The following is a 26,406-nucleotide window of genomic DNA, read 5'->3' as shown; positions in this document are numbered from 1 at the left end:
TTGTAAGAGTCGTTCAAGTCTTTCATAATGTAACCAAGTGTAAAATATCAATTTCCGCAATGGAGCCAGATATTTATAAGTTAAAAAAATTAAAGACCGATGTTACACACTTTCGAAACGAATATTAGGTCAATTGTATACAAATCGGAAGTAATTATCATCATCGAAATTTCAATATCCGCCTCAAAATGGATAATTTAATTTCTCCATCCAAAGGAAAGTGCGACTTGCAGTGAACGAAGATTTTAGTACCTCTGAACTTCTGAAGATATCACATTCCGGCATAAATTACGTTATACTTGGGACTACTGCTCCAGATGAGCGATAGAATGCCTACAAATCACCTCTTTGATCCATTTACAGGTGAAATGTTCTCCGCATTCAATGATCCGTTTTAATCTATACGCTGCAGTTTCATCTGAAGCACTTGGCGCTTGCCGTAGGTGTAAATGGTCTGCGCCAACTAACCAGTCGGTTGTAAATACAGATACCTGAATGTATGCCAAAACGAGAAAATATAATAATCGCAAAAGCAAAGTTATAACATGTAACTTCTTGCCTGGGAGGCTGACGCCACTTCCCTGGGGCACATTTGCAAACAAATAACATGCAATTATGTGTGCGAGGTAGTACCTACATAATCATCAGAGAACAATATGAACCAGCAAACGAAAACCATAAATTATACATTAGTGCATGTATATCATACTTATATTCGTGTCGCACAACCCACTTCGGATAGACGACATTGTTTTGCGATGATACCGCGCTTATTGAGGTAGGTAACGACTTGTCGCTTTTCCTTCGGGTTATTTCTCACCTCTGCATCGTTATATGAGTGAAAAGTTGAATGCTGAACTTCGATCTTGTTAATCCGATTTAGAAGTTAGCAATTTTCAATTTATTCAGCGGAATGGAAATTCAAAAACAAGTAAATAAACTTTGCGTAACTCTAGATTACAGATGTAGCGATACAGAGGAGATCAATGATTTGATCTTGGATCGATGTGAATCACATAAGAAGTCATTTTAATTGAATCCAACCTTACCAATCTCATAAACATCATGGTACCCATGAAAGTACTTGCTCTTTTTTGGTACTTATTAATCAACTATGAAAAAAATAAACGTTGTTGAATGTTGGCTCTTTCTAAAACCGCCGATAAGGTAGAATGTCAATAGTTCGACGGGTATTTTTTAACGGGTACGTCAAAATGATCGACAGCGATGTTCTGTACCAACAGCCGGTAAGTGGAAGTCGAACATTAGTATCAGCATCAGATCCCTTATCGACCGAATAATCTGCGCACTTGTCAGAATACGTGTCGTGATTGAAAAATCGTCCAGAGTACACGGGTTTTAAACGTCATATAATGTCTGAGATATATTTGCGTCAATTTGCGTGTTAAAATCGCTGCACTCAGTTGTCAATTTTATTTTTGAAACGTGTATTTTTAAAGCTATGCGGGACACGCAGGAACGAAAATCACGAGTTTCGTGCCTTTGACATACCGAGACATCATTCATCTCTCTAACACATGATATCACGGTGTTCAATCACGTCTCATTTCGTGATACAATTGACATGTCAAATCAGTTGACGCAATTGATGTTTGAGGTAGATTTGGCGTATTATACTCGCTTGCGTAGTACAACTCTAATAGAATATTAAAAACGATTTGAATTATCAACTTCGTCGTAATATTTTTAACGAATCGCAATCGAGGGTTTCCTTCTTTCGATAGAATTCCGTTCTCTGAAAATAGTCATAAAAACCAAATCAAACAGAGAGAAAAAAACTTGATTGATAATTTTATTGAGTATCTTATCATGCTCCTGTTTTCAATTTATTTCAGACACCTGCGATCTCAATCGTACCGACGCTTCGGAATTTCTCGATTAGTGTACCATCGCCTTAATTCTCATCGAACAGAGAAGGTTCAGCGAAAGGATGAGAATGCGTGCAATAAATCCGCGATTAGCGTTTCTAACGCAAATCTGTTTGGTCGAGTTTAAAAATGCATTTCTATCTAGCGTGTGAATTGACCGTCGGGCATGCGCGTCGAAACGATGTCTCGTAAAGTGAATCAGGGCGCCGTCGAAGCGAAGTGGGTGAAAAGGTTTTCAGTTCTCTGGTGGCCGGTTTGAGAAGAACTGCCACGAGAGTCTACCAAGTCTGCGCGTGCGCGAAGTAGCCGAGTTGTAAGCTAGTGACGAAGACCCTACAAGATTTTCCCTGCGGAAGAGCAGCAATGTCGTATTGCGTTCGCGTTTTTAAGGCCCAGGTATGAGGAAAACAATTCGTACCAAGTACGAATGAATAAAACATAGAATATTAAAAACGCCGGGGTTTCAATTGAAATTCCAACGGCGCACTCGGTTCGCGAGATTCGAAAATTGAATCGAAAAAAACGTTAAAAAACCTCTTGTATAAGCGGCACGCAGATAGATATCCACCTCGACCTCGTCCAGAGGTCATACGAAATCTTACAAATTAAGTAATTAATCGGCAGACGGTGAACTCTGAACTTTGTCTGGACCGGTGGGCCGGTTTTTGTTGTTCATATCGCACTAATTATGCGCATTTGTAATTTTGTGAACAAACATTGAAGAAGCACGTAACTACATCGAGTAGCCGTTACAAATTTTGATCTGCGCCTTTAGTTTGCAGTAGCAATACGCGTCGTCTCGTCGCCGATGATTTATTCGTTTCGTAAACTCTTATCAATGTAAACTTTGATATCTAGACTTGAATTTTTATATCCTGAGGTATACGCAATTTATTGCTTAGCTTTGCTTATCGATATACTTGGTGCAAAATTGCGTTACAGCTGGACTTTTCATCTTACGCCAGAAATAGATCGCAGCGATGTTTTTCATTCAAAGATTAATTGTCAGCTATACGAACCTGCATTGCGGTGAACTCGATCTCGATTGTGAATGATCGGAGCTCCGTTATGCACACTTTTCTTGAACGCTAGAAGTATTATGCAAACAAAAATAACCCGAACAAGCATTCAATAAAAATAGAAAAAAGAAGACCATTCGCTCCTCTCCAGTTACGTAACTGAACGAGGAAAGAATACTATTGATTGTCTACCACGTTTCTAGGTTATGTTGTCTTTGCTCCTGCTAATGCTTTGACTGCCCAGAATCAATTTCCAAAAAGTACAAACGTATTGCTACATCACACTAAATGCTTTTTAGCTACTTTATATACCTTGGTGTTTATGAATTTGATTTTTTGTACGAAACAGAGGCTAGCTGGGTTTGCTACCGACATCCAACAAAGATGTTTCAGCGTGAGTCCGTTGAGCTTCGCCGCCGCAAAGGTGGCGATGTCCAAATTCGACCAAACTACCTACCTTCCCTACGACAAACTCGAAGAGAACATCAAAATCGTGAAGAAACGGTGAGAGCTACTTCATTTGATTCCAGACTAGTTTTTCACTTCATGCCAACGTTTGCAAAGTTAGTTTTAAAAATGAAGCAATTGATCGAAATCATAATCGAAATTCTACTTTCAGACTCAACCGACCACTGACATTATCTGAAAAGGTTTTGTACTCTCACCTGGATGAACCGCAGACGCAAGATGTTGTCCGTGGAACGAGTTACCTCAGATTACGACCAGACCGTGTTGCTATGCAGGATGCTACAGCACAGATGGCAATGCTGCAGTTCATTAGCTCCGGTTAGTAATTTTGTTTTTTCTTCAGACAAAAGTGATCTATAAAAGAGTCTTCTCACTAAAGATTCTCACTAAAGATTCTAAACACTAAGAATAGTTTCGTATCTGAATAGATTCAATTTCTATTAGCTTACCTGTTTTTGTCTCTCCTTTAGGTCTCCCCAAAGTCGCTGTGCCCTCGACCATCCACTGCGATCACTTGATCGAAGCTCAAATTGGTGGAACTGAAGATTTGGCCCGAGCCAAGGACGTAAATAAGGAAGTATACAATTTCCTGAAGACAGCTGGTGCCAAGTACGGCGTTGGATTCTGGAACCCTGGATCCGGTATCATCCACCAAATTATTCTGGAAAACTACGCGTTCCCTGGGCTGCTGATGATTGGTACAGACTCTCACACACCGAACGGAGGAGGCTTGGGCGGCTTGTGTATTGGTGTTGGTGGAGCTGACGCTGTTGACGTGATGGCCAATATTCCGTGGGAATTGAAGTGCCCCAAAGTTATTGGTGTCAAGTTGACTGGCCAGCTCAAAGGTTGGACGAGTCCGAAGGACATCATTCTGAAGGTGAGATATGCTGTGCATGAAATGCGGTGCAAAAATAATAAGACGACAATTTTCTACAGGTTGCAGGTATCCTGACGGTGAAAGGAGGCACTGGAGCGATTGTAGAATACTTTGGCCCTGGTGTGGACAGCATTAGCTGTACTGGTATGGCCACGATTTGTAACATGGGTGCGGAAATTGGTGCTACGACTTCAGTTTTTCCGTACAATGGACGCATGCAGGATTATCTGAAGGCGACTGGACGTGGGGAAATTTCCGTTGCGGCTGATCAGTACAAGGAGAGTCTCCTCACTGCTGATTCCAACGCTAAATACGACCAGGTCATCGAATTGGATCTTTCAACGCTGGAGCCACATGTCAACGGACCGTTTACACCCGACCTCGCTCACCCTATTTCCAAATTGGGTGAGTTCAATTATTTAAGTAAAGATTGACAGGGGAGCCTCATGATTTTATCGTTCTTTCCTTATTTCACGACTATATACTTTTGGTGGCATCATGAAAAAGAAACCTTGTATTCAAACGATAAGATTTACCTGATTGCTTTAATTTGTGTCCTGTTCAACAGAGCTTACTGTTCATTGTAGTATTATATAATCTCCCCTTCCCCCAATATCTTAATGATCATGCAGTTATTCGAATCTACATAGTTTGATTACGTTGTTACAAAGCGATATTCAATCAATCTCAAACATTTTGTGCTGTGATTAGTATAGATTGGGTTACTCCAGATGCCCGTATGTGTTCGTTACTTAGGCGCTTTCGCATGCTTATGTAGTTTTTAAATTTCAGGTGAAACTGCAAAGAAAAATGGATGGCCAAATGAGATAAAAGTCGGTCTCATTGGATCGTGCACAAACAGTTCTTACGAAGACATGGGCCGATGTGCAAGCATTGCCAAGCAGGCCATGAAGCACGGAATTAAGTCCAAATCCACCTTCAACGTAACTCCTGGCTCTGAGCAAATTCGTGCCACCATCGAACGCGACGGAATTGTAATATCATATTCCTAATACATATGTTTCGTCGTTAATAATAATAACAGAGAGTAACTGACTTTCTTTGGGAAAACCATTTTGGTTGGAAATTGTCACAGTAACAACCAATTCTCGTTGCACTTGCAATGAAAACAAAATGCTACTTCACATTTATTTAATCTCGAACTAACTCTGTAACCCTATTAAACAGGCCGAAACGCTTCGTCAATTCGGAGGCGTCGTTCTCGCTAACGCGTGTGGTCCTTGCATTGGGCAATGGGATCGTCAAGACATCAAAAAGGGCGACAAAAACACTATCGTAACATCGTACAACCGCAACTTCACTGGTCGTAACGACGCAAACCCGGCAACTCACGCTTTCGTAACAAGTCCAGAGCTGGTAACAGCGTTGTCAATCGCTGGACGATTAGATTTCAACCCGGTTACGGACAAACTGAAGGGCGCTGACGGCAAAGAGTTCTTGCTGGACGATCCATTCGCTGACGAACTGCCCAGCCGTGGCTTCGACCCTGGCCAAGAAACGTACGACCATCCTCCGGCTGACGGTAGCTCAGTCAAAGTTGACGTCGATCCCAAATCTCAAAGGCTTCAGCTTCTGGACCCGTTCGACAAATGGGACGGCAAAGATCTTACCGATCTAGTCGTCCTTATCAAAGCGAAGGGAAAATGTACGACCGATCACATATCCGCCGCTGGACCGTGGCTAAAGTACCGTGGTCACTTGGACAACATTTCTAACAACATGTTCATCGGGTATGTGGCCGCTATTACGTATTATTCTTATCAACTTTTAGAAACACTTCTATCTACTTGTTTGGAGGTTTCCAATTTTCCTTGTTTTTCAGTGCCGTCAATGCGGAAAACGGCGAAGTCAACAAAATCAAGAACCAGCTTACGGGAGAGTGGGGAGCTGTTCCCGATGTTGCTCGACATTACAAAAAGAATGGCGTCAGATGGGTAACTATCGGCGATGAAAACTACGGTGAAGGTTCATCTCGGGAACACGCTGCTCTCGAGCCCAGACATCTTGGAGGACGTGCCATAATTGTGAAGAGTTTTGCTAGGATCCACGAAACCAATTTGAAAAAGCAGGGTATGCTTCCATTGACTTTCGCTGACCCAAGTGATTACGACAAAATCCAACCAACTGACAAGATCAACCTCCTTGGTCTCAAGGATTTAGCTCCTGGAAAGGTTCGTTGATAAAGTTGTTTGACCTAAACGCCAAAATTATATTTCAGATTTCATTCTATTTCCCAGATGAGATCAGTAATTAACACATCTGATTCAGTGCTTGTGATTATTTGTCTTGTTTTTTAATTTGTTTTAGCCTATCAAGGCAGAAATCAAACACAAAGACGGAAAGGTTGACACCATCACTTTGAATCACACGTTCAATGAGCAGCAGATTGGTTGGTTTAAAGCAGGCTCAGCATTGAACCGTATGAAGGAAGTAGCCCTAGGAAAGTAGAGGGGTAAACGAAACTGAAGAAACGAAGGATGAAGATGTCGAATTGAGAAGTCGAACAATGCCAAAAATGTCAACTAGCAGTAAGCTAGTATGTCACATGTATTGAATTTTCGAAAGCAAATAGGGAAAATTTACGAAATCGTTCGTAGACAGGGAATTTTAGTTCCGATAGAAATTTGATTTTTGAAGCGGCAGTTACGCGTACAGACGGTAGATATTTAGGAAATAGAACAATGCAAATATAAGGTAGTATTCATTACGAGAACTGAAATTTAAGGGAGCTAATTATCACTAAGAATCATGCGATATTAGAGAAATTTTATAATCGGGCTAAAGTTGCATACTTTTTTTTATGCATGTACGATGTACAATAAGTAATGAAACTTCCCTTCAATTGACAAAATTATTGTACGTATTATTGATTATGGATGTGTATATTCAAACTCGAATCAAGACTAGACTCAAATCTAAAATCGGTAGCTACTTTTTAGTCTCAATTCAACGATGCTATTCTGCGTCTTTATAATCCATTGCCAATCATTCAAGTCTGATTTTGCCAACTGAATAAAAGATGAATCGTAAAGACCAGTGCTCCTTGGGTCAGTTCTGTATAAAAAAAAAATTGTATATTAAGCAAGTCGGTGATTTAATCTGAATAATAATGCCCATTAGTACATTAATAACTGTTACTTAGGATATCATTTACACAGTAATACTTATTGTATATATTATTCTCTGTATCGATCGATTAAAAAGCAAAAGCTGTCATTTTTAACAGTTTTTGCCGTGTTAATAAAGTTTTACCTAGTATGCGTTAGTAGTTTGAAGTCGAAATTTTTCATTGAATAATTTTGTGGCTACTTCAATACCGATCGTATATTTTAGTAGAGTACTGCAAGTTTATTTCCAAAAATAATCATTTTAATAAAAGTTTCACTGGGTTCTTACATTACTTTTAATTCGATCGTTAAATTTATGAAATAAATCAGTTCACCGGGAAAAGTGAAGAGCTATTATCACCGAGTACCTAACAAAATTTTGATAATTCGTAATGAAATGCTTGAATTGTCATTTGGTGTAGAATATAAGCGCCTAGCGCAATTATCTTTGGAACCACGGATGTATCGCAAGTTGCTTGTCCAAACTTCATCAGGCGTTTTACCCGTTAATCGTCGAAACGCGCGGATATCGTCATGACAACGCAGAATGACGAAATTCACAACAAATAGTAACGCGAACGCGTAAAAGCAAACCTTTGGTAGTCGATAGAGAAAATATCATCTGATCTGACGGAGAAGTAATTTATATCCATGTCAGTCGAGGGTGAATTTTTCTTATCAGTGACAGGATCGATCGAGTACGCAAACTTCTATGACATTGATAACGTGTATTGCAAATATGGATACCACTTTGGACCGGACTGGAGCATCGTCAGGGTATACATATCACACATTATTGGTTTACTTTCTTATCGGTGTTTTTTTTTTTATTTCAATATTCCGACCGCTTGGTTAATTTTCTCAGTACTAACAATTCCATTTCTCACGGAAAAATTGTAAAAATGGTTTTTGTTTTATCCACTATCGTAATTGTACCAATACTGGGCAAAAGTTTCAATTATTATCTACCGTTGCTCGGTTATTAATTTGAAAATTTCTACGCGCTCAATCCAGTGACGACAACAAAATCATTTATTTATTATCACGCGAGTTATTCAACGATGGAGATAATTTATACATTCCTCAAATACTTGATTTGCATTTTACCTGCAGCTGCCGTGTAACAAGAAGTGATTCGTGTGTTCACATCAGTCGGTAACATTCTGTTAGATATTTTAAGAGAATAAAGTAAGTTAATAAAAACTGATAACGTAAAAGTTACTGATCTGATTTCCGATTTGCGCTAATCATAAACTTCTGTTGGGAGAATTTTTTTTCCATCAATAATCGATGTACATGTCGATGAACGTACCGCGGAATGAATCTTGATTATTCCTGGGTGTTATAGCCATAAAATTTAAGTGCCCAATTAATTACGGGCTAGATGATAAATTTATTTTATATTCAAATGTTAGGCTTCGCGTACAGCACAAGATCCTGCTTGCCTTTAGTCATGTCATTCAAATAATCGCTTTCCAAGCTTTTAATAACGCTACATGTTATAACATACATAATACGGACGGCTTGGTCGATTTTTGCAGAAATTTATTCACCCACTTAATCTTGATAGTTTCAAATAATCTTGATGAAAGGAAAGGAGTTTGGTATACTGTTCTTTTATTGTTATATTCCTCTTGTTTTCTTCCGCTCTCGAAAGAATTACCCATACAGCTCATAACCACATCGAAGTATAGATATCACTTAAGGTTATTAAATTTCGTTGAAAGAATTTCGTCTCTATGAGTAACCCAAGTATTCACCCGCGGTTATACCGCGGCATAAATTGAATGGGAAAATATTCACAACCGGGGATTGAGCGCACGTGCTCTTGTCGCTCTCGAGATTGGATCATGAGGTAGCTGGTTGTGAGAATTCGTGACTACAATTGAAACGCTGGGAAGAAAAACGTGACAAAAGGCTTTCGTAGGGTATCATCCTCAAAGATTCCTCTACAGTACATGTAAAACAGGGGTGTATCGCACCGATAATTTTCATTTCTACGATCTCCTCTCAATAACAATTCCGCCGATTTGAATAATATACAGTATGTCGCATGTAGAATTGTAAACCAAAATTTTTCAACTCCACAGGGAATCGAGGAGGGGCTTACGCAAATGAGTAAAAAAAGCATCGACGCTCGCCAGGTTGCTGTTTGGAACTTTCCTCTCGATATTGCGTTCAAGAGTATCAATCCCCAGGGATGTAGGTATAGCTTGAAAACCCATAAAAATAAGAAAATAGAAATAAAAAAAAAAAAAATACAACAGAACAACCACCTTTTACAATGTTTGCCAAGTTTCAAAATGTTTTGACTACAATTAGTATACGTAGAATTTAAAAGATTAAATACTAGACGTAACAATATTCTTATCGCAGCAATGCATAATCACCCGTGGCACGATAAGATATCAGACGTTCTCAACATTGAATTTTTTTTTTTTTTTACGTTTTCAAATAGCAAAATACATCGATTGCACTTACTAAATACCATTTTCCATCTGTTTTAGGGCCTCAGTTGATTCTGTCAGTTTACGGTTTGGACTGTTTTGGCCATGATGTGGTTAGAGGCTACGGAGTTTGTCACTTGCCACTCGCGACTGGCACGCACACAAAAAAGTACTTCAATTTTATCCACATTTTTCAGACGCCCGCTTATATTTGAGTGGAATTGCATCATAGTCGTTCAACTGTCTCGATCGAACCGTGGAATAAAAATTTACACAGCAATTAATTCGGACGTTTATTTTTCAATTTCTGCGAAGCGAGAAATGTCCTTTTGATAAGGCACGTCAGCCGTACGACCTGCAGAGGCAGTTCAAGAATGACGTGACCCCATTTTTTTCCACTTACCCACTTTGCCCTCGAATATCAGATCTCTTCTCGTTTCCCTTAAGCTTCAATTTTTTTTTTAACATGCATAAATAAACGATACGCTTCATTTTGGTGGAAAAAATTGTAGATAATATTTAAAAGTGACCGCTTAATTTTCTGCGCAATCGATACAAAAAAATAAATAAAAAAACAAATAAATAAGTGAACATTAGAATTTACAGCCACTTTTGGCAAGGTATGTAATCAGTTTCATTAGCGCAAACGTTTCGTTTTCAGGGTGGCTGTGTATGTTCCGCAATCTTCTTCGATATTGCAACAATTTATTGCCTGGTTCTCCGGAAGGAGACCGGAACTAATAGATCCAACGATACTCGCAACTGGCGGAGGGCGAGAGCGTAAGAACCATTCGAATACCCAACATCCACAGCTTACACGACACACGACACATTTATTTTCGCACGTCGCTTGCCTCGGTTTCTTACCGCATTATAACGCATAAAGCTGAGCGATACTTTTATTTCGCGAGGAAACTCGCGATCGTCAATGTATTTTATTTTTCACCACACTTCACGAACAATATTCGACGTGAACAGAGCTTGGCACAATAACACTAGAGCTCGTCTTTGGCAAATTTAAAATTGCACCTACTGTAATATTAATATTTCCAATTCAGCGCAGTTTTAAATTTGAAAAATTTAGGGATATTATTTTTTCAGTCACGAGGATGATTTCCCAAGGAACTATTACAGTGCGTTTTAACGTATCGATGAAGGATTTTTTTAAACTGGGTTACAGCAACGGCCAGCAGGCGGATAGGTAACACTATACGTTATCGAAACCCTTGAATAAATATTATGCTTTGTATGTTTATTGCCAAAACCCTGTATGTACACGTATGCACATGCGCATGTATTGTATGTTTATATTACAAATAAATAACCTGTAATTAGATGAACCGTATTTATGATGTCTCCAGCACATCTGTATACGTCGAGGTATACGTACATCATACGCGGCCTATTCGCAGGTAAATTAGGCATTATATTATGGAATTTATACTAATGGAATCTGCCGGTATTCAAACGTAACGTATTGTCAATTATTACATCCACTTAAGCGTATTTCTCTGTACCGTGCTTTATTATCATAAAAATACTGTTACGGCGTTCATTCAGCAAGTTCCTGATGGCGAACGCATTTGACACTCCTCGCATTACAATATTTATTCAACACATGTTTCAAAAATTTGTTTTAAAACAGTTGCACTTTGCCCGTAAGAATCACTATGCTTTTCTATTTTTGCAACACGGTATTTTTTTTTTTTCCTTTTTCTCCACAGTTTTATCGCACTTTTCGTAGATATTAATATTGTCGGTTATATTATTGGAAAACAATTAGGACCGGATTATTTTACCACCCTTATCGTATACGGTATAACGACTAATATTTGCCGAGCGTCTTTCTTAAGTAAATCATTGTAGACTAATTCTCAACGAAAGCGCTCTCGGTGAACTTTTCTTCTGAGGTATTTACGTATAATGCCTGAATTCTGAGGGACCTGGAACAGATAAATGAGAGAAATTTATTCAGATGTTAGTCCATTGATTGAAATATTATCAGAACCTTATTCGTCCAACTGTGCAACCCAATTCGTTTTCAATTGGTAATTTTGGCGCGTGTTCAATTCTCGGGGACGTTATAACGAGAAAAAGGTCGAGAACGAAAGTTTCGAATTCAATCTTTAATCATTCCCTCGTCGCCGTGCTGGTGGTTCGCATACGTTCGAGAGCATAAAGCGGGGGCGGCTAATTGAGGCTGAATTAATCGAGCGATCCTGTTCGATCACGGTTTTCGTGGTTTGAGGGTAAAATGAGGTATCGGACTCCAGCTGGACGCGGCAAGTCGCATCGAGTACGCTTTCATTGATCGGCGTCGTTTCGCGTGTAGTGGAGGATCGTTTAAGCGATGAAAATACCGGGGCTTCAGGGGCTTGATCACGATCATCCTCTTTCAAGCACATAGATTAAAGCGTCCGTCGTTTGTCCCACCGATACGCGGTGCTTTCCTAGGAGAGAAAGTACGTCGTTTCACTCGTCGACCAAATTCCCAGCCGTTATACCTATATTACACTGGCTTTGCACAAGTATTTGCCGTCGCGAATCGATCTACGCAGAGTCAAACTGAACGAGCAAAAGGCTAATTGTAAAATAAACACGAAAGGAAAAGCTCAGAGTATCGGTCTGTGGGAAAAAGAAAAGGGTGGATACCTGAATGGCAAATTCTAGATCGGGAATTATCGCTTTTATCGATTTCTTTCCAAATGACGCACATTGAAAATACGAGTTCCTCCCCTTACCGCAAAACACATAACTTCGAAAACCGCGATCAGTTGTGATTTAAATTTAGACCATTTCTCCAATATGATTCAATAAAATAAAGTACATCACCGGTTGTTCATGAGGCTGAAATCGGGCAAGTTACGTCGCTTTCAGTCGTCGCCTTGTCCGCAGAATATTCGGCAGTAAACGTTGTCGAAACGAAGTATTATAGAAGCTGTGCAACCTTTCCGAAGAGGGCGGTAAAACTCTGCTTATCACCGGCTTGTGCATATAAAGAAGACGGGCGTAATAAGTTGCAATAAAGGCTGCGTAATAAATGCCGAGGACAATAAAGAACACCGCATAATGCAGCGTCGATGCAAGCACCGCCTTGCAGAAGCCGTGAATAAAGGTAGGCGTGATGATCTTGTCGGACCGCCGCAGGATCTGCAAGGATCAGACGATCGAGTAAAACGCGCACGTTGATACGATTTAAATCCGCGTTCGCGTGTCGGGGATTCTTTGGGATATTAGCCGTTGTTTCATCAGCGAAAGGTCCTTAGAAAAAACGGCGAACAACTACGGGATTCTCATAACGAGAAGTACACAAGAATTTTGCCGAAGGCAACGCGAAACGAACATCGTCCTGAGTTGGGATTTTCTTACTCGCGATGCTGCCTTTCAACTCTGACATCCCTGAAACACCGCTGCACTGCTTCCCACGTTCGAAATCCAGACCCTTGGAACTGATTTTTACCGCATTATTTTCGTCGCGTATAATTTGTTTCTCTCGTGATACAATGCGTCGTATAATCACGCGCGAAAAGACCGACGACTTTTCTCGGCCAATTTACGCGAAGCTGATATTGCACGATAAAAATTGACGCAGTAGTCTGAAGATACCGGATTTTCAAACTGCCTCTGCATTGAACAGATAAATAATCGCAGGATATTTGTTGTGCGACCGTCGCGTCGATTGATCGGAAATGCAGTGAAAATCAGTCGAGCGGAAAAGTATATAACTGCCGAATGAAGTACATCCTCAGATATCCACGCTCAATTAATTCCGAATACCTGTACCTCCATATCGAATTCCACGATACTCGTTACGCTCTGTTCGCTGTAATCGAATAGAAATTAGCAACTTTTCCACTCACTGCATCGTTGTTGCGCGTATGTTCGAATTCAATGAGGAATCGAAGGTTGATCGAACAGATGAGATAATTATTGCTCGTGGTTTTGAGCAATTATTTCCAGGCATAAGTTAACCATGCCTGCGATTGCAAACTCATTCGAGTGACGATGAATATGACGATTAAAATAGAATTAAGTTTATCTTCCTAACGCGTCATTAGCATAACGATTACTTGATTACAATAAAAATCGCATGGTAAAACTGCATCGGTAAGAAACAAGAATTAGCACGTTTCACCGCGTTTCTTCTTCTTCTTTTTTTTTTTTTTGTTTTATGAGAATAATACCCATATCTCTCGTCTTATCTGCAGTCTTCGACGCGAATTTTCAAGTATATCAGATGTATACGTACGTGTGAATAAATTTAATTTTTTTCCCCCACTTCACGGGGGAGTTCAGTCGGAGGTGTTGCGGTTCAGAGCTCATTTCGTCTCTCGCGAGATATTCGTATGTGAAATGGCGTTTTTTTTTTTTTTTTTTTTTTTTTTTTCACACCTAGCTCGTTCCCTCGTCTTTCCGACTTCCTCACGCTTCTTTCTCCTCCTCCTCCGTCTTTCTCCCATCTATTCTCCTGAGAGCCGAATCAAATATTTACGTCGGAAATTCATCCGGTTCAACACGGCCGCGCCTCCAGCTTCACTGCGTCACGTACTGGCGCGGAAAATTGCTCGTCAAATTAAATTCAGATGCCGAAATTCGTTTGGGCATAATATACGATACTTTTGATCCAATTATTTTTAATTTTACCAATGTACACGTAATAACACCGCTATTGAAAGTTTTTCTCGTGCAATATCGATCTTCTTCGCAGAATAATTTCTTTTTTTTTTTCGCTTCGATTTGTATTATTTTGCTTTGTTTTTAGCGTCGCACGTGATCACGATCAGCTGCGGGACTTTTAGATCTTTCGATCTTCATCCTCTCTCAGTTTCTTAACATTCTTTCGCACGCGATACGTCATACGGTATAATACACTGTATGTGAAGATTCCATGGATCTGGTCACGTTCGTTTCACAGATCCCTTGAGGCTCCGTCACCCTGAATATACGTCTTGTAGGTTCTTTGCATGATGTTAGTAACACTTTACGTATAATGATAATGATAATAACGATAAGTGCAGGAGTGACGGGGAGAAAGAAGGAAAGAGAGGAGTTACAGGGCAATAAGACATTTCCTGTACGTATTAAATGGAAATAATACATAATACAAGTAAAAGAGCGCTTTTCACATCAGAACGGCTGCAAACTTTCCCAGTGGAAGTTGTCCGCTTTAACAAATGCAAATGATCGTCGACGGTCCTGCCGGGGGAAACGACAGGGTTCCACCAGCGCCAATTTCGGTGGAAGAAGGAAATTAAATAAAAGAAAAAAGCAAAAGAGAAAAGGAGAATCGCAGATAACTGCGGGGCTTATATAGCAAGACTTTGTCGTTGCTCCGCCTCGCGCTCAGGCCTCGAGTCCTGCGAATCCCCAAAGGACTCTACTACAGAAATACATAATCCAGAATTCTCAACACGATTCTACCATATAACCGAGAGTGCGGCTATTCCAGACTAGATCATCCGAGCTGCAGAAATGTTGCTGGCGGGAATAATCCCAGCTGGTACATAACCGGAAATATTCTGGCTCTACAAGTGACTTCGACTTTCCGACCTTGTCGATTGTTAACGTTGTAAATTATTTACCTGTATTTTTCTTTTTTTTTTTTCTCGTGCTCCCGGGGAAAACGGAGAACGCGAAGGAGAGGAAAATTAAAAAACAAACCAAGTTACGAGCAAGTTGGTTAATTGTTGGACGCTCGCCAGTTTGGCTTAATGACTCGTGCTTCATGCCAAAGATTTACCTTTGACATTTAAAATTTTTCCTGCAGCTTACCGCGGGAATACGTTTGAAAAATGTTCTTTTGGTTTTTTCTTTTCGTTTATTACGATCCATAATGTACTATTCAACTATATATATATATATATATATATATATATATATATATTCGATAAACTGAAGGGGCATGAATCGTTTCGAGTGTATTTCAATAAGGGAATAATTTTTTATCGGTTATTTGAGAAACCTGCCTGAACGATGGATTTTAGTGCGAATACCGCGAAACGTATAATTAAAATATGATTATTCCAAATAAAACAAACCAATAAACAAAAAAAAAAAAAAAACGTTTCATATATTTCCATAACCTGATTCGATATTTCATATTTACACCTTCTGAAAAATAATACCGTAATTTCCCGCAATTGCCAATTATTTGCAAGGGTACCCGCGCACGTGTGTGTATAATTTTAATGAGTTTCAGTTAAATTACGTTTGAGGATAGAAAATATGTTCATTTCAACTAGAGAATTTACTTTTCTCTGTAATAGGAAAATTCTTTAAGAAAAATAAATGATTAACTAACAAAAATAAAATTTTCACGCGGGACTTGGGGTTTCCTACAATCCCGTGAAAATTTACATTAGAAATATGTATTGCTCGACTGGGAATAGCTAAACGACTCTCACGAGGTGCAAAGTGGCCGTCCTCGACAGTTGATGGTAATATTTCAATCTTTATCTACCGAATATAAAGTCCGGTTCCGTAAATTGATTATCCCGTAATTTATAAAAATTTCACTTTGCATGAATTAGATGAAGACTGGATTGCATGTAATAATTTTTTAATGTTACAAATTTAGCGAAACCTACAATCAGATATTTTTTCAATTCTTCCGAGTTACTTTGTTCACGAGTACCAAACTTCCGGATTCCGCGAATAATGAATGGCGGATATCCTGCGATCGCTTTCCGGTTTCGAATTCTTCGACATTTGCAATCAGATTATAAGACTCTCTTCGACACTTCGGTAAATACCTCTATTGCTTTCCAATTATTTCTTTTAATCTTCAACCGCAAAGGGTTCGGTTTGCTTTCCTTGTTTACCTTTAATCGCAAGAGAATTAGGTATGTATAATAAACGGCGTACGATCTGAGAGAGAAATTCTATTCATCGTCAGTTGAGAAGTAAATTGCGCTCGGAATGTCCTAACAGGACTTTCCCCAGGCCGCCTTTCCGTAAGAAATATAATTCTCGCGTTTTATCACCCCTCGCTAACTCTTAATTGTAATTATAAATATTCTCATTTTCATTCCCCCTCGGCCCCCCATTTTTGAAGATGGGACGGCCTTAAGTAATTCGATAAACATTTTTAGTACCTCTTTGAACATCCGTTGGCTAGGAAGAAGTTTTTTTTATTACGCGCCAGGCAAAAACTTCTTTTATTTTTCACCACCTTCTTTTTTATACGTCGATAAAGGCGACGAAAAACCTTTCGTGGCGTTTTACGTAGGCCAGCGAAAATGTTTTCCCTTGTCTTTCACCAGGCAATGTATAGTAAACGTTTATCTATTATTATACATTGTTATATATTAAAGATATCGATACCGCATTCGTGTAGCAGCGATAAAATCAGTGCGGTTATTTCCCTTATTAACGTATAATATACCTATATTCATCTTTCGAAAATAGATTGAACCGAGTAAAAATAGCGAATATTAATTCGAAATCTCACCTTATCTCTCAGCTGCGTCACTGTCCGAATTCGACGCGCTATCTTCGCTGCTTATACTCTCACCCCATTGGTCCATGAACTCCATTATCACTCCGAGTGTCCACCCGAAGCCGGTTTGCACGTTATATTCACCCCCGCCTCCATACTTTCCTGGGTTGATTGCACTGTACTGAAAAATTAAAATAACAGTGTTGGAATTAAACCGGTAGATGAACAGACGCGGTAATCAGCCGGTTGCCAAGCAGACGGGAATAAAATTTCGGATTTATAAGTTCACTCAGGGATAACTCAAGTATAGCCGCAGCTCTTTGACGGTCCAATTTCATTTATTTTGACGTTTGAACGCGAGGTAGCGAAAGGAAGAAAAGAAAACTGATAAAGCTGTAAGCATGCCAATTTCAACGCGATCGATGAGTCAGCGGCTTTAATCGTACAGAATTTAACGTCGAATGGCAGGAAAGTCTCCTGTAGCTTGATCGTGCTTGATTAACATTTTCTTAATTTGCGGGTCGTTTAATAAGACCCTTCTTATCATAAATTAAAAAGAATTTCAATCATTCCCAGCTCCTTGCGGAGTTCAGCGGAATTGCTGCTCTTGAATTTATTATTATATGACTTTGGAATTTTAAATCCCCACCGTACAAACGCGTCTCATACCGTCCAAAAGTGTTATCAAAACTTACATTGTGCGCCAAAGTCCTTTAATAAAGCATCGTAATTCTTAACCCACTTAATGAAGCTTATACACTACAATTCAGCCACACATTTATTCCATGATCGTAAATATTACACTCAACCCTTTAACGCGTAGCGTATCGTGAAATATACGAGTTAATTATGCAAAGCGTTTAATTTCAAATAACATTTCAGGTTACTAAATCTGGAAAAAATCGATGAAGCTGTTTGAATACTTGAAAAAAAATCATGGGAAATTGCTTTTACTATGGTTTTAAAGGTGAAAAGTCGTATATTTTTTCAATATATAAACTCCACAGTATATCTAATATTTGCATTATGTATGCAAATGCGTGTCACACATATCGCGTATTATTATTACCGCTTCGAAAATATTACATAAATGCGTGGTGTAAATAACAAATTTCGATGCAGTAATATATGCGAGCACCTTCGGAGCAGCGTCGTGTTAATCCCGTCCCGTGGCGGTTTAAATCATTTCCCAAATACGTATATAATCCAAGTACGTAGCATCCCTTTGGCCTGATTGAAGGCCACCGCATATCAATAAATTAAATTTCAAATTACAAATTACCCAAGTTACATTGCTTTCCGAGCCTCCAAAGGGCCAGAGGCCAAAGGATTTTGAATTAAATTGAAACGTACAACGCAATCTGGCGTTATATTTATTCCGGTCCCGTTTTACGACGCGCCAAACAACGTCTTTCAGAAAACTTGCGCCTTCGTATAATTCTCCAGCATAACGCATTGTGTCGCAGATAAAATAGTTACGACTAGAATTCCACGAGATCGTAATAAAACCCCATAAGTACAGATTGCAATTCTTAGACACACGCACGTTTATAAAATGTATTTCCATGGCAGAAAATTCATCTCAGTATGTAGCAGGAAATTATTTTAGCGGGTAAATCTTCTCTGTTCTATTTCAATAAAATTATTCCAAAATTGCTGCAGAATTTTTTCAACGAATTTTCACTCGCGTATAAACTGTTTTGAGTCTCGAGAAAAATTCCAACTCTACTTGTAATTAGTTCAATGACAATCGGTATCTGTGAAAATTTTTCAGTCATTTTAATACATTTTGATGCAATATGTGCGTACTGGGTTTCCTTTTGAGCGCAATAATTAATGGCGGCGGGAGATCTTGAATAATTCAGGACCGCGAGATCCTTGGTTAGAAATTTTCACTCCGAATCCAACGTCCATATTACTCAGCTCGACCTGAAGATGGGTCTGATTCTTTGTCAGCCCTCGGGTATATATCTTCCTTGTGAATTCTCCTACGCAAATCGGATTTTCTCTGATATACTCGAACGAAGCTGTCCACCTTATCGAATATCCCAAAAATACCGAAACGGACCGCCGTATTATCCGATATATATCCAGGTCCCATCGCTTCGCAGGATTTTATTTATAACCCGTCTTATTTATATTTCATCCACACATCCAGGTTTTGTTCCACCCTCCGCATCCGCAAAGAGATATTTCGAAACGTCGGGGCGGTGAACATCCGTCCCTGTCACGTGCCGCTGCGTCGGGTATATAACGACCTTATTCTCACCGAGAGATTTGAATTTGCAGCCCGTAATGCTCCGCAAGCATCGTTACTTACCGCCTTGACGCAGGATATTTATTTCGCGAGAACTTGACAAATTCCACTCTTCCTCTCAAGCTCTTTCCCCATAAATTTATCTTTCTCTCTTCATTCGCGAAAAATATTTCCGGCAAAGCGACGCGATCTATTTCACGCAGCCGCGCATCGTCTTGGGAACGAAACTCACCAAAGGTGATAAAATTTCGAGATTATCAGGCATTCCGCACCCTTCGTTCATTCACTTTTCCTCGGTTCGTTCCTCCGCCCTGCGGATATCCTCACCTTTTCAAACAGCACTCCGTACTCGGAGAATCCAAGGTAGTTCGAGTGGAGCCATCTGGTCGCCAGGACCTTCGCCAAGGACGTGGCAGGCTCCCATCCGGTTCTTTGAAGGCCGAACACTATCACCGATTGCATGTTGGGCCAGGCGTTCGGATAATCCCATTGCTCCCCGGTGTTGTCCTTAGAAACGGGGCTGCCTCCTGCGAAGGAATCCGTCACGCAAGGTTTCATTCGGTCCCAATTACGTAATTACTTCCAGGCAGGGAAAATAGACCTGTTTTCTCTAATTTCAATTCGGCTTGTGGATAACTAGACAAGATCCCGGGAGCTTTTTCCCTGACTGTGCCGGACGATTTGCAGGATAAAGAATCACGGTGATTTTTTTATGACCCCTTCACGGATACGATAAAAAATTCCGTACCCAGACACAAAGGCGCATTTGACGTCGATGCGGGAATGATAGACCGACGATGCGTACCAGACGTCTATCCATTGAAAAGCTCTACTTTCACTTCAGCGAGGAAAATTTATGGAGAATTTGATAACGGGGATAGGTACTAAAAAAGGTACATGGTCCTTACGATTCGCGAGCAATACCAGCAGTTCTGAAGTAAAAATAGCAAGCCCGGTACTTGCGATACAACAAAAAGGATTGATTCGACATTTTTTTTTTTTTCATTCTTGTTTATTTTCTTTTGATGATAAAATTCATCGAACTCACCCATAAACTGCGTGATGCCGTGTTTTTCAAGATGTCGAACGCTGCTCCCGGCGAGATCCTTGGCCTTCGAACGATTGTAGCTTCCGCAATAAAGGGGAGCGAAGTTAGAGGCGTAGTACCGATTCCTCGATCTCTGCTGTTCGATGTCGTAATCGAGCCACATCTCTTCTTGCTCGTTCCAGAGAACGTTGTCAAGCCCGTCTTGAATGAGGTTGGCCATCTTGCCCCAGTACTCAGATTTCTGTAACCAGAACACAAAAAATTTATACGAAGCGTAATTACAGGCAGGCTAAAGCTTTTACTACGTTCGATCCTTTTCAGAAGAAGACAAAGATTACGGAAAAAAGGAAATAAATAAACGAATAAAAGCTAGCCCAGGCGATCGGAGCACGTGAGCTTTGTCTCTGTGCTGAGGCGAAGCTGGGCGGTGAATTTTGGCCGAAATAGCCTGGGTCAGGACTCGATTAGGGTCACTCGGTGGAAGACGTGGCCAATTAATTCAATTACACCCGGTAACGTGGATTCGAAATATTCCGCGACAACGTCACGAACGCGGTGTCGCAACCTGCGTTTTCATTTCGCAAACGAGTTACTTTTACGAATCCCCAGAACACATTTGCCAATACGGCAAGTGTACCGTTGTACCGGTTTATAATTTGGTGTATAAGCTTGCTTGTGCGTACGTCAATGGGATGAATTTGATATTCTACGAGGGGACGTTTCAATTGTAAAAAAGCATTTCTCGTCGTTCTATTTCTACGGTTGCCAGAATCGTACCGATGTGCTCGGAATCGTATTGTTGGCGAATTTCCAATCGGGCTACTTCATTTTGTGCAATTCGCGTAAAACAATTCATGTTTCCCCTTCGGTTCGAATTAGCCTGTTATTGAAGCCTACGTACTGCTTACAATCGCATCTGGTGATGCAAGAGTTACAGGGATTATTTGTGCCAGACGTGAGAATTTCCGGGTTGAGAATTCCATTGAGAAATCAAGGCGGAGTCACTTCATATAAAAACTGTGGATCTTGGCTGATACGTTGTATGATTGATAGATCCTAGATCGTTGTTTTGCAATACTTGACGCATCATGGGCTTCGTGCATGCGAGGTGTTTATGGATTTGTGCGTTTGCAGCCTGGTGTAAGCCCTTTCAGAGAAACTTATCGGTATAGATTATAAATTACTTTTCTCTCCATCGAATGAAGCAGATTTTGAGTTATGTGAATATTGAAATTTAACTCAGTCAGAGGTGAATTAGAAAAGAAAGATCATGATCCTATTACGGATATCGGAAAACTCTGAATCACTTGTGACATAAGGACGTCTAAGGTTTGCTCTTCCGTCTAAAAAACACCCTTTACAATTTTAGTACGAAAATTTGCAACATTCAAGTTCGCACCATCGTTAGTCATGTCTAAAAGTCATAACTGAACTTGGAATCTCAATCGATTAATTGTAGAATTTCAATGTATCTAAGAGAAATACCACAAAAAAACTTGCGCGACATAATTTTATGATGTTTCTCGATCCTTCAACGTATATATTAATTATCACGTACAAATTCCGAACGCCAATAAAATTTCTCAAGAAAAATTCTCATAACGGTGGGATAAAGAAAAGTATTTTACAGAAAAAATACAAGTATGATAAAATAATGGTCTGCTTCGTTATTCGCGTGTGCCAAAAAACTGTAAAAGCAAGCAACTTTGGCAAGTAAGTAGTTTGTTCCCTCAAGTTCGTGTCTTTAGTAGTCTGAGACGTGAGCAGGTGCTTTTGGCACGTATAATACTGCAAGCCCACGCAAGACGTCTCAAAACCTCTCAGGGCTAGTAAATAATGGGGCTTTAAGTCAGCCGTGAAACGGACACTGAGCTGCACCCACATGTTCTTGGTAATGGATCCAGCACGCGTTAACTTCCTCGCAACATGTAGAAATCTGCGTAGGTACAATCAGTTGCTAATAATTGAAATCAACGTCATCCGGTGATACTCCCTTTCATTAAATAAGGGTAGAATCCGTAAAAGGAAAGAACAGTCAGAGAAAATACGGGGTTAAAAAAAAAGGAAAGACAGACTCATGGGTATAATATCCAGAAATGAACTCACCTTAGGTTCGTTCAACCATAAGTAAAACTTGGCGAGAAGCTGGGCATCCCTCTGCAAAAAGGCGTTGAGATCGACAGGTACGATCGTCCTGGTCCTGATCGTAGTGAGATTACCGAGCACCCCGTCTGTCTCATCGAACCAACGACCTGTAAAGTCCCAACCACTTTGGGCACCGGCCTTCATGTCCGTGTAGAAACTTTCCGAACGATCACTCCCGAGCTTCTGTGCGTTGTTGTAGTCCTCCCTGTACATGTGGGAAATGAGATAAATGCGGAATTCCGTGAATCGCTTGCCGTACTCCGACATGCCAGTTCATTAGGTCCCATAATTTGTCTTGTTTGCCTCCAAACCATGGATCTCGAGGCATCAATGTTTACGGAATTTTTTCCACGTTACAGAATCGAAAGATAGGTGGAAGCAAGGACAGCGAAATACGGACCGTTCTCTGTCTCTCTCTCTCTTGGATACAATTATCTCGAGAAAACGTGCTCAAGTGGTAGCAGAGAGTGCAAAAAGGTGGAGAAAAAATAACGGTAAAATAAGAATAAGGATGGGAAAGAGAAGATAACGCGGAGTGTGTGAGAGAGAGAGAGAAAGAGAGAGAGAGAGAGAGAGAAATGAGACGGATCTTTCTTGTCTGCCGATTCATGGGATTCCTGTCATTCGCTTTGTCCCCAAAAAAAAGGGAACAGCTCTTGAGATTACTTTTCTCGATCCAGCTGACTTGCAACTCTTTTATTCCTTTTATTCGTGCGTACACCTGCGCTAACGACAATTATGATAATAATGAAGTTCTCGCATTGCTGCGATTCTACGTACCGATAACTTTCTGGCCGTGGTCCGACATCGCTGTGGACCGTGTATCGGGCCACTTGATAAGTTTTCCCGCCTTTTTTCACCTCGACGAACATCTCTTGGAGCCAATAGTCCAACTCTAGTTCTATCGTAGCAATGTTTGCCCTCAGGAAATCAATGTCATTGGTAACTTCCATGTAACTTGCCACCTAAGCAAACGAGAATATTACGTCGATTTTTTTCCTTTCCACTATGTAAGATGTTGCGAAGAGATTTCAATGTGGCTGGAAATTCGCCCCCGTCTCTCAGCTCACCTTCAATATCGACCTTCTGTGCCAATTTTAACGGTCATATTAAATTACGGCGACTTATCGATGCGAAATTTACATGGTCGTGTAATTTATTTGAAATTCTTACAGACGTAATACCTTCGTCCTTTGCGCAAGTGATTAGATCGCGAATAATAACCACGCGCTGATAATTTGAAATGGTGTTTATAACTTTTTAAGTCGAGATTGGGGAGCCGTGAAATTACTTTCTGCGAAGACTTTTTTCCACCCCCGAATGATTGGTATAATTCGTTCATGGACAGAGCAGTTCTCTTCAATAGGGGACCTAAGTGAACCGAACAAGCGGGTGCAAACGAAGGTTGGAATCACAGGTAATATGAATAAATTATTTCGAAGATTTGACAGTTAATTATATCCTTTGAAAGGTGGTAGGTTTCTTTAGTTTTCTTTTTTTTTACTTATTCGATGTTTTTCTTTTCGTATTTTTTTTCTTCCCTCTTGTTTTCACTCTAAGTCAAAAAAATTTTTAAAAAAAATAAAAGTTTGCCGACCGTTGGGATTGACGGGGTTCGGTCTTTCCTATCTCGACTCGTTAAATTGTTTTGGCTGACGAGTTTGTTTCGAAACTGTTTCACCTTTGTCCTGCCAGCCTCACAGATACTTCTCGGTACTTTTTGCGCGTGTAAAAAAAGTCTAGAAATTCCTTCATCCGAAGTAAAAGAAACTTAGATAAAGAGAACCACTATCCATACCCGTTACAATTAATTCTGTGATTGGATGCAGTGCTTTTTTGTATTGACAACGCTGCTTGTTGTTTATCGATATTGTCCGATTTCCATTGCGGCAGTTTTGTCAAACATATTTTTTCTCAACTTTCTTCCCGCGGAAAATTTCACAGTGTGAGATGGAAATATCTTCGAGACTTAAGATACGTGGATGTAGTGGAAAAGTACATAGAGAGAGAACGCGTTGCGACCGTGTCAAAGATCCAATATCGTCTATTATACCCGAGTGTCTTCAGAGTTGAATGGAAATTGCAGTACAGAGATACGTTGAATGTGGCGATGATAACCTTTGGCATAACTGTATCGTAACTATGTACAATTACCGAGAGAAGCGGTTGTAGTTGCTTCCACACGAACGGAACACAGAGAATCGCAAATGCGACGATCGCAGACGAACCGAGAACTGGTACTCCTGCTCCAGCTACCATCGCAAGTGCCGGATCGATATTCTCAACATGAATTCAAGCCACATTCACTAATTGTAACCCCGAAACAGCCCAACAACATTTGTCGAAATCTGTAAGACACGATTAGCCATAGTTTTGGGATAAGTTGAGCGATAACCGTCGGTGATGAGTGGAAGTTTCGATTCGATAACGAAGTCCGATTCCCAAGGTTCCCAACAAACATTCCCAGCTTCGAAGAAGGAGGAAAAATTATATCAGCTGTATCGTCTTAAAACCCAATCGTCAAATATCCAATTCTATGAAATGTAAACCGTGGGTGGTTTTTCTTATTCGATCGTCGATCCGCCTGTCGGTTGAGCGCTTTTATATCTAAGAGTATCGGTTGCCTGTCAAGAGAATTATTGAAACAGATGAATGAATGCTTTCGTTTTTGGACCTACCATCTGCGCTAACATAGGTGGCTGACTTCTCATGAGATAGTAGCTTCTGAATCCATTTGGTATGAACCCGTATTTTTTTATCACAGTGAAGAAGTTCTCCAGCATTCCTCGAACCGTATCGTTCATACCGCACAAAAGCATTCCGCGCATTGCCCAGTAACTGTCCCAGTAGTAGCATTCTGTAATTTAATTATTCACCAAAAGAAAACGACGGTTAGATACCGCACTGACTTATCTCTGGGGGGGTGTAAGAGGCAAAAAAAAAAGTAGAAAAAGAATGATCCACACGCGGTTCATCCTCACCTCTGAATCGGCCACCAGGAACGATGAAACCGTTCGGTGCGTAAATGAGACTGTGTCTTTCCGGATGTTCGGCCACTTCGGGTTTAACTTTTCTGGCAAGTTGAGGCCATATGCGATTCAGCTCCTTTACCCATTTTCGGTATGTTTCATCCTTGATGCGATTCAGTATCGGCGGATTTTCTTGCCAGTCAGGCGGTGACCACGTTTCCAGCTCGGAATCAGACTCCTGTGCGAAATTTTCACTCACGAACTCTGTCACCTGAGAGTGGTTCGGATTGTTGTCCGTTGCCTCCATCAGTTTTTTGAAGCTGTAAAACGAGACGATTGCTTGTGTGCAACGAGAAACACGATTGCGTTCTTCTTCACGGGGTATCTCAAGGGGTTTATACCACGGTACAACGTTTCGCGACTACACACGTCGACACGTCGTCGGGTCTGAATTTTTGAATACGTTTCACAAGCTGAAAAGAACAATGGACTCACTTGCTGAGCGTAACTTCTGGGTCGTTGAGTTGGTAGAGGTCGACGAACGTCTTGCTGTCATTGAATATTTCAGCGAGTTGGACGGTTTTGAGTAAATCTCCTTGGCAGTAGATCGAGCTGAAAGAAAATAAGGCTCTGGTTATACGCGGGTGATGATTTAAGATCAGCTCGTTCGCACAGAAATTTTCCTTTATCATTACGGGCGGACATGTTAACGTTAGTA

General features: G+C 40.3%; 3 protein-coding genes across 5 annotated transcripts in view; 2 read left to right on the top strand and 1 right to left on the bottom strand.

Moving 5' to 3' along the window:
* Positions 1–2,128: 2,128 nt before the first annotated feature.
* LOC124176370 (aconitate hydratase, mitochondrial-like) lies at positions 2,129–7,336 on the top strand. The gene is made up of 9 exons (XM_046557582.1): positions 2,129–2,285; positions 3,258–3,412; positions 3,528–3,694; positions 3,847–4,256; positions 4,316–4,661; positions 5,049–5,251; positions 5,445–6,007; positions 6,100–6,448; positions 6,585–7,336. The coding sequence occupies exons 1-9, from the start codon at positions 2,253–2,255 to the stop codon at positions 6,723–6,725; spliced, it is 2,367 nt and encodes a 788-aa protein (XP_046413538.1). The 5' UTR covers positions 2,129–2,252; the 3' UTR covers positions 6,726–7,336.
* The window catches only part of LOC124176371 (trehalase-like), a 29,924-nt gene continuing 10,602 nt past the window's right edge, over positions 7,085–26,406 (bottom strand). For both annotated transcript variants that reach the window (XM_046557584.1, XM_046557583.1), the window contains exons 2-10: positions 26,184–26,300; positions 25,701–26,008; positions 25,398–25,576; positions 23,500–23,684; positions 22,681–22,924; positions 20,575–20,815; positions 19,854–20,053; positions 17,282–17,450; positions 7,085–11,774 (exon numbers count right to left, since the gene is read on the bottom strand). In XM_046557584.1, coding sequence (XP_046413540.1) covers positions 17,283–17,450; positions 19,854–20,053; positions 20,575–20,815; positions 22,681–22,924; positions 23,500–23,684; positions 25,398–25,576; positions 25,701–26,008; positions 26,184–26,300 — 1,642 coding nt within the window. In that variant the 3' untranslated portion in view covers positions 7,085–11,774; position 17,282. The remainder of the gene's footprint in view (positions 11,775–17,281; positions 17,451–19,853; positions 20,054–20,574; positions 20,816–22,680; positions 22,925–23,499; positions 23,685–25,397; positions 25,577–25,700; positions 26,009–26,183; positions 26,301–26,406) is intronic.
* Positions 8,030–11,443, top strand: LOC124176373 (B9 domain-containing protein 1-like). 2 transcript variants are annotated; one of them, XM_046557589.1, is made up of 5 exons: positions 8,030–8,161; positions 9,475–9,586; positions 9,892–10,000; positions 10,493–10,611; positions 10,933–11,443. In XM_046557589.1, exons 1-5 carry the CDS (start codon positions 8,036–8,038, stop codon positions 11,034–11,036), a joined length of 570 nt encoding a protein of 189 aa, XP_046413545.1. In that variant the 5' UTR covers positions 8,030–8,035; the 3' UTR covers positions 11,037–11,443. The 2 variants fall into 2 exon arrangements, with proteins under 2 accessions (XP_046413545.1, XP_046413546.1); XM_046557590.1 differs by having other exon boundaries at positions 10,916–11,443.

Source organism: Neodiprion fabricii, chromosome 2 (assembly GCF_021155785.1).
Source record: "Neodiprion fabricii isolate iyNeoFabr1 chromosome 2, iyNeoFabr1.1, whole genome shotgun sequence".
Lineage (NCBI taxonomy): Eukaryota > Metazoa > Arthropoda > Insecta > Hymenoptera > Diprionidae > Neodiprion > Neodiprion fabricii.
Note: the sequence above shows the minus strand (reverse complement) of the source record. Positions and strands in the feature narration are given on the sequence as shown.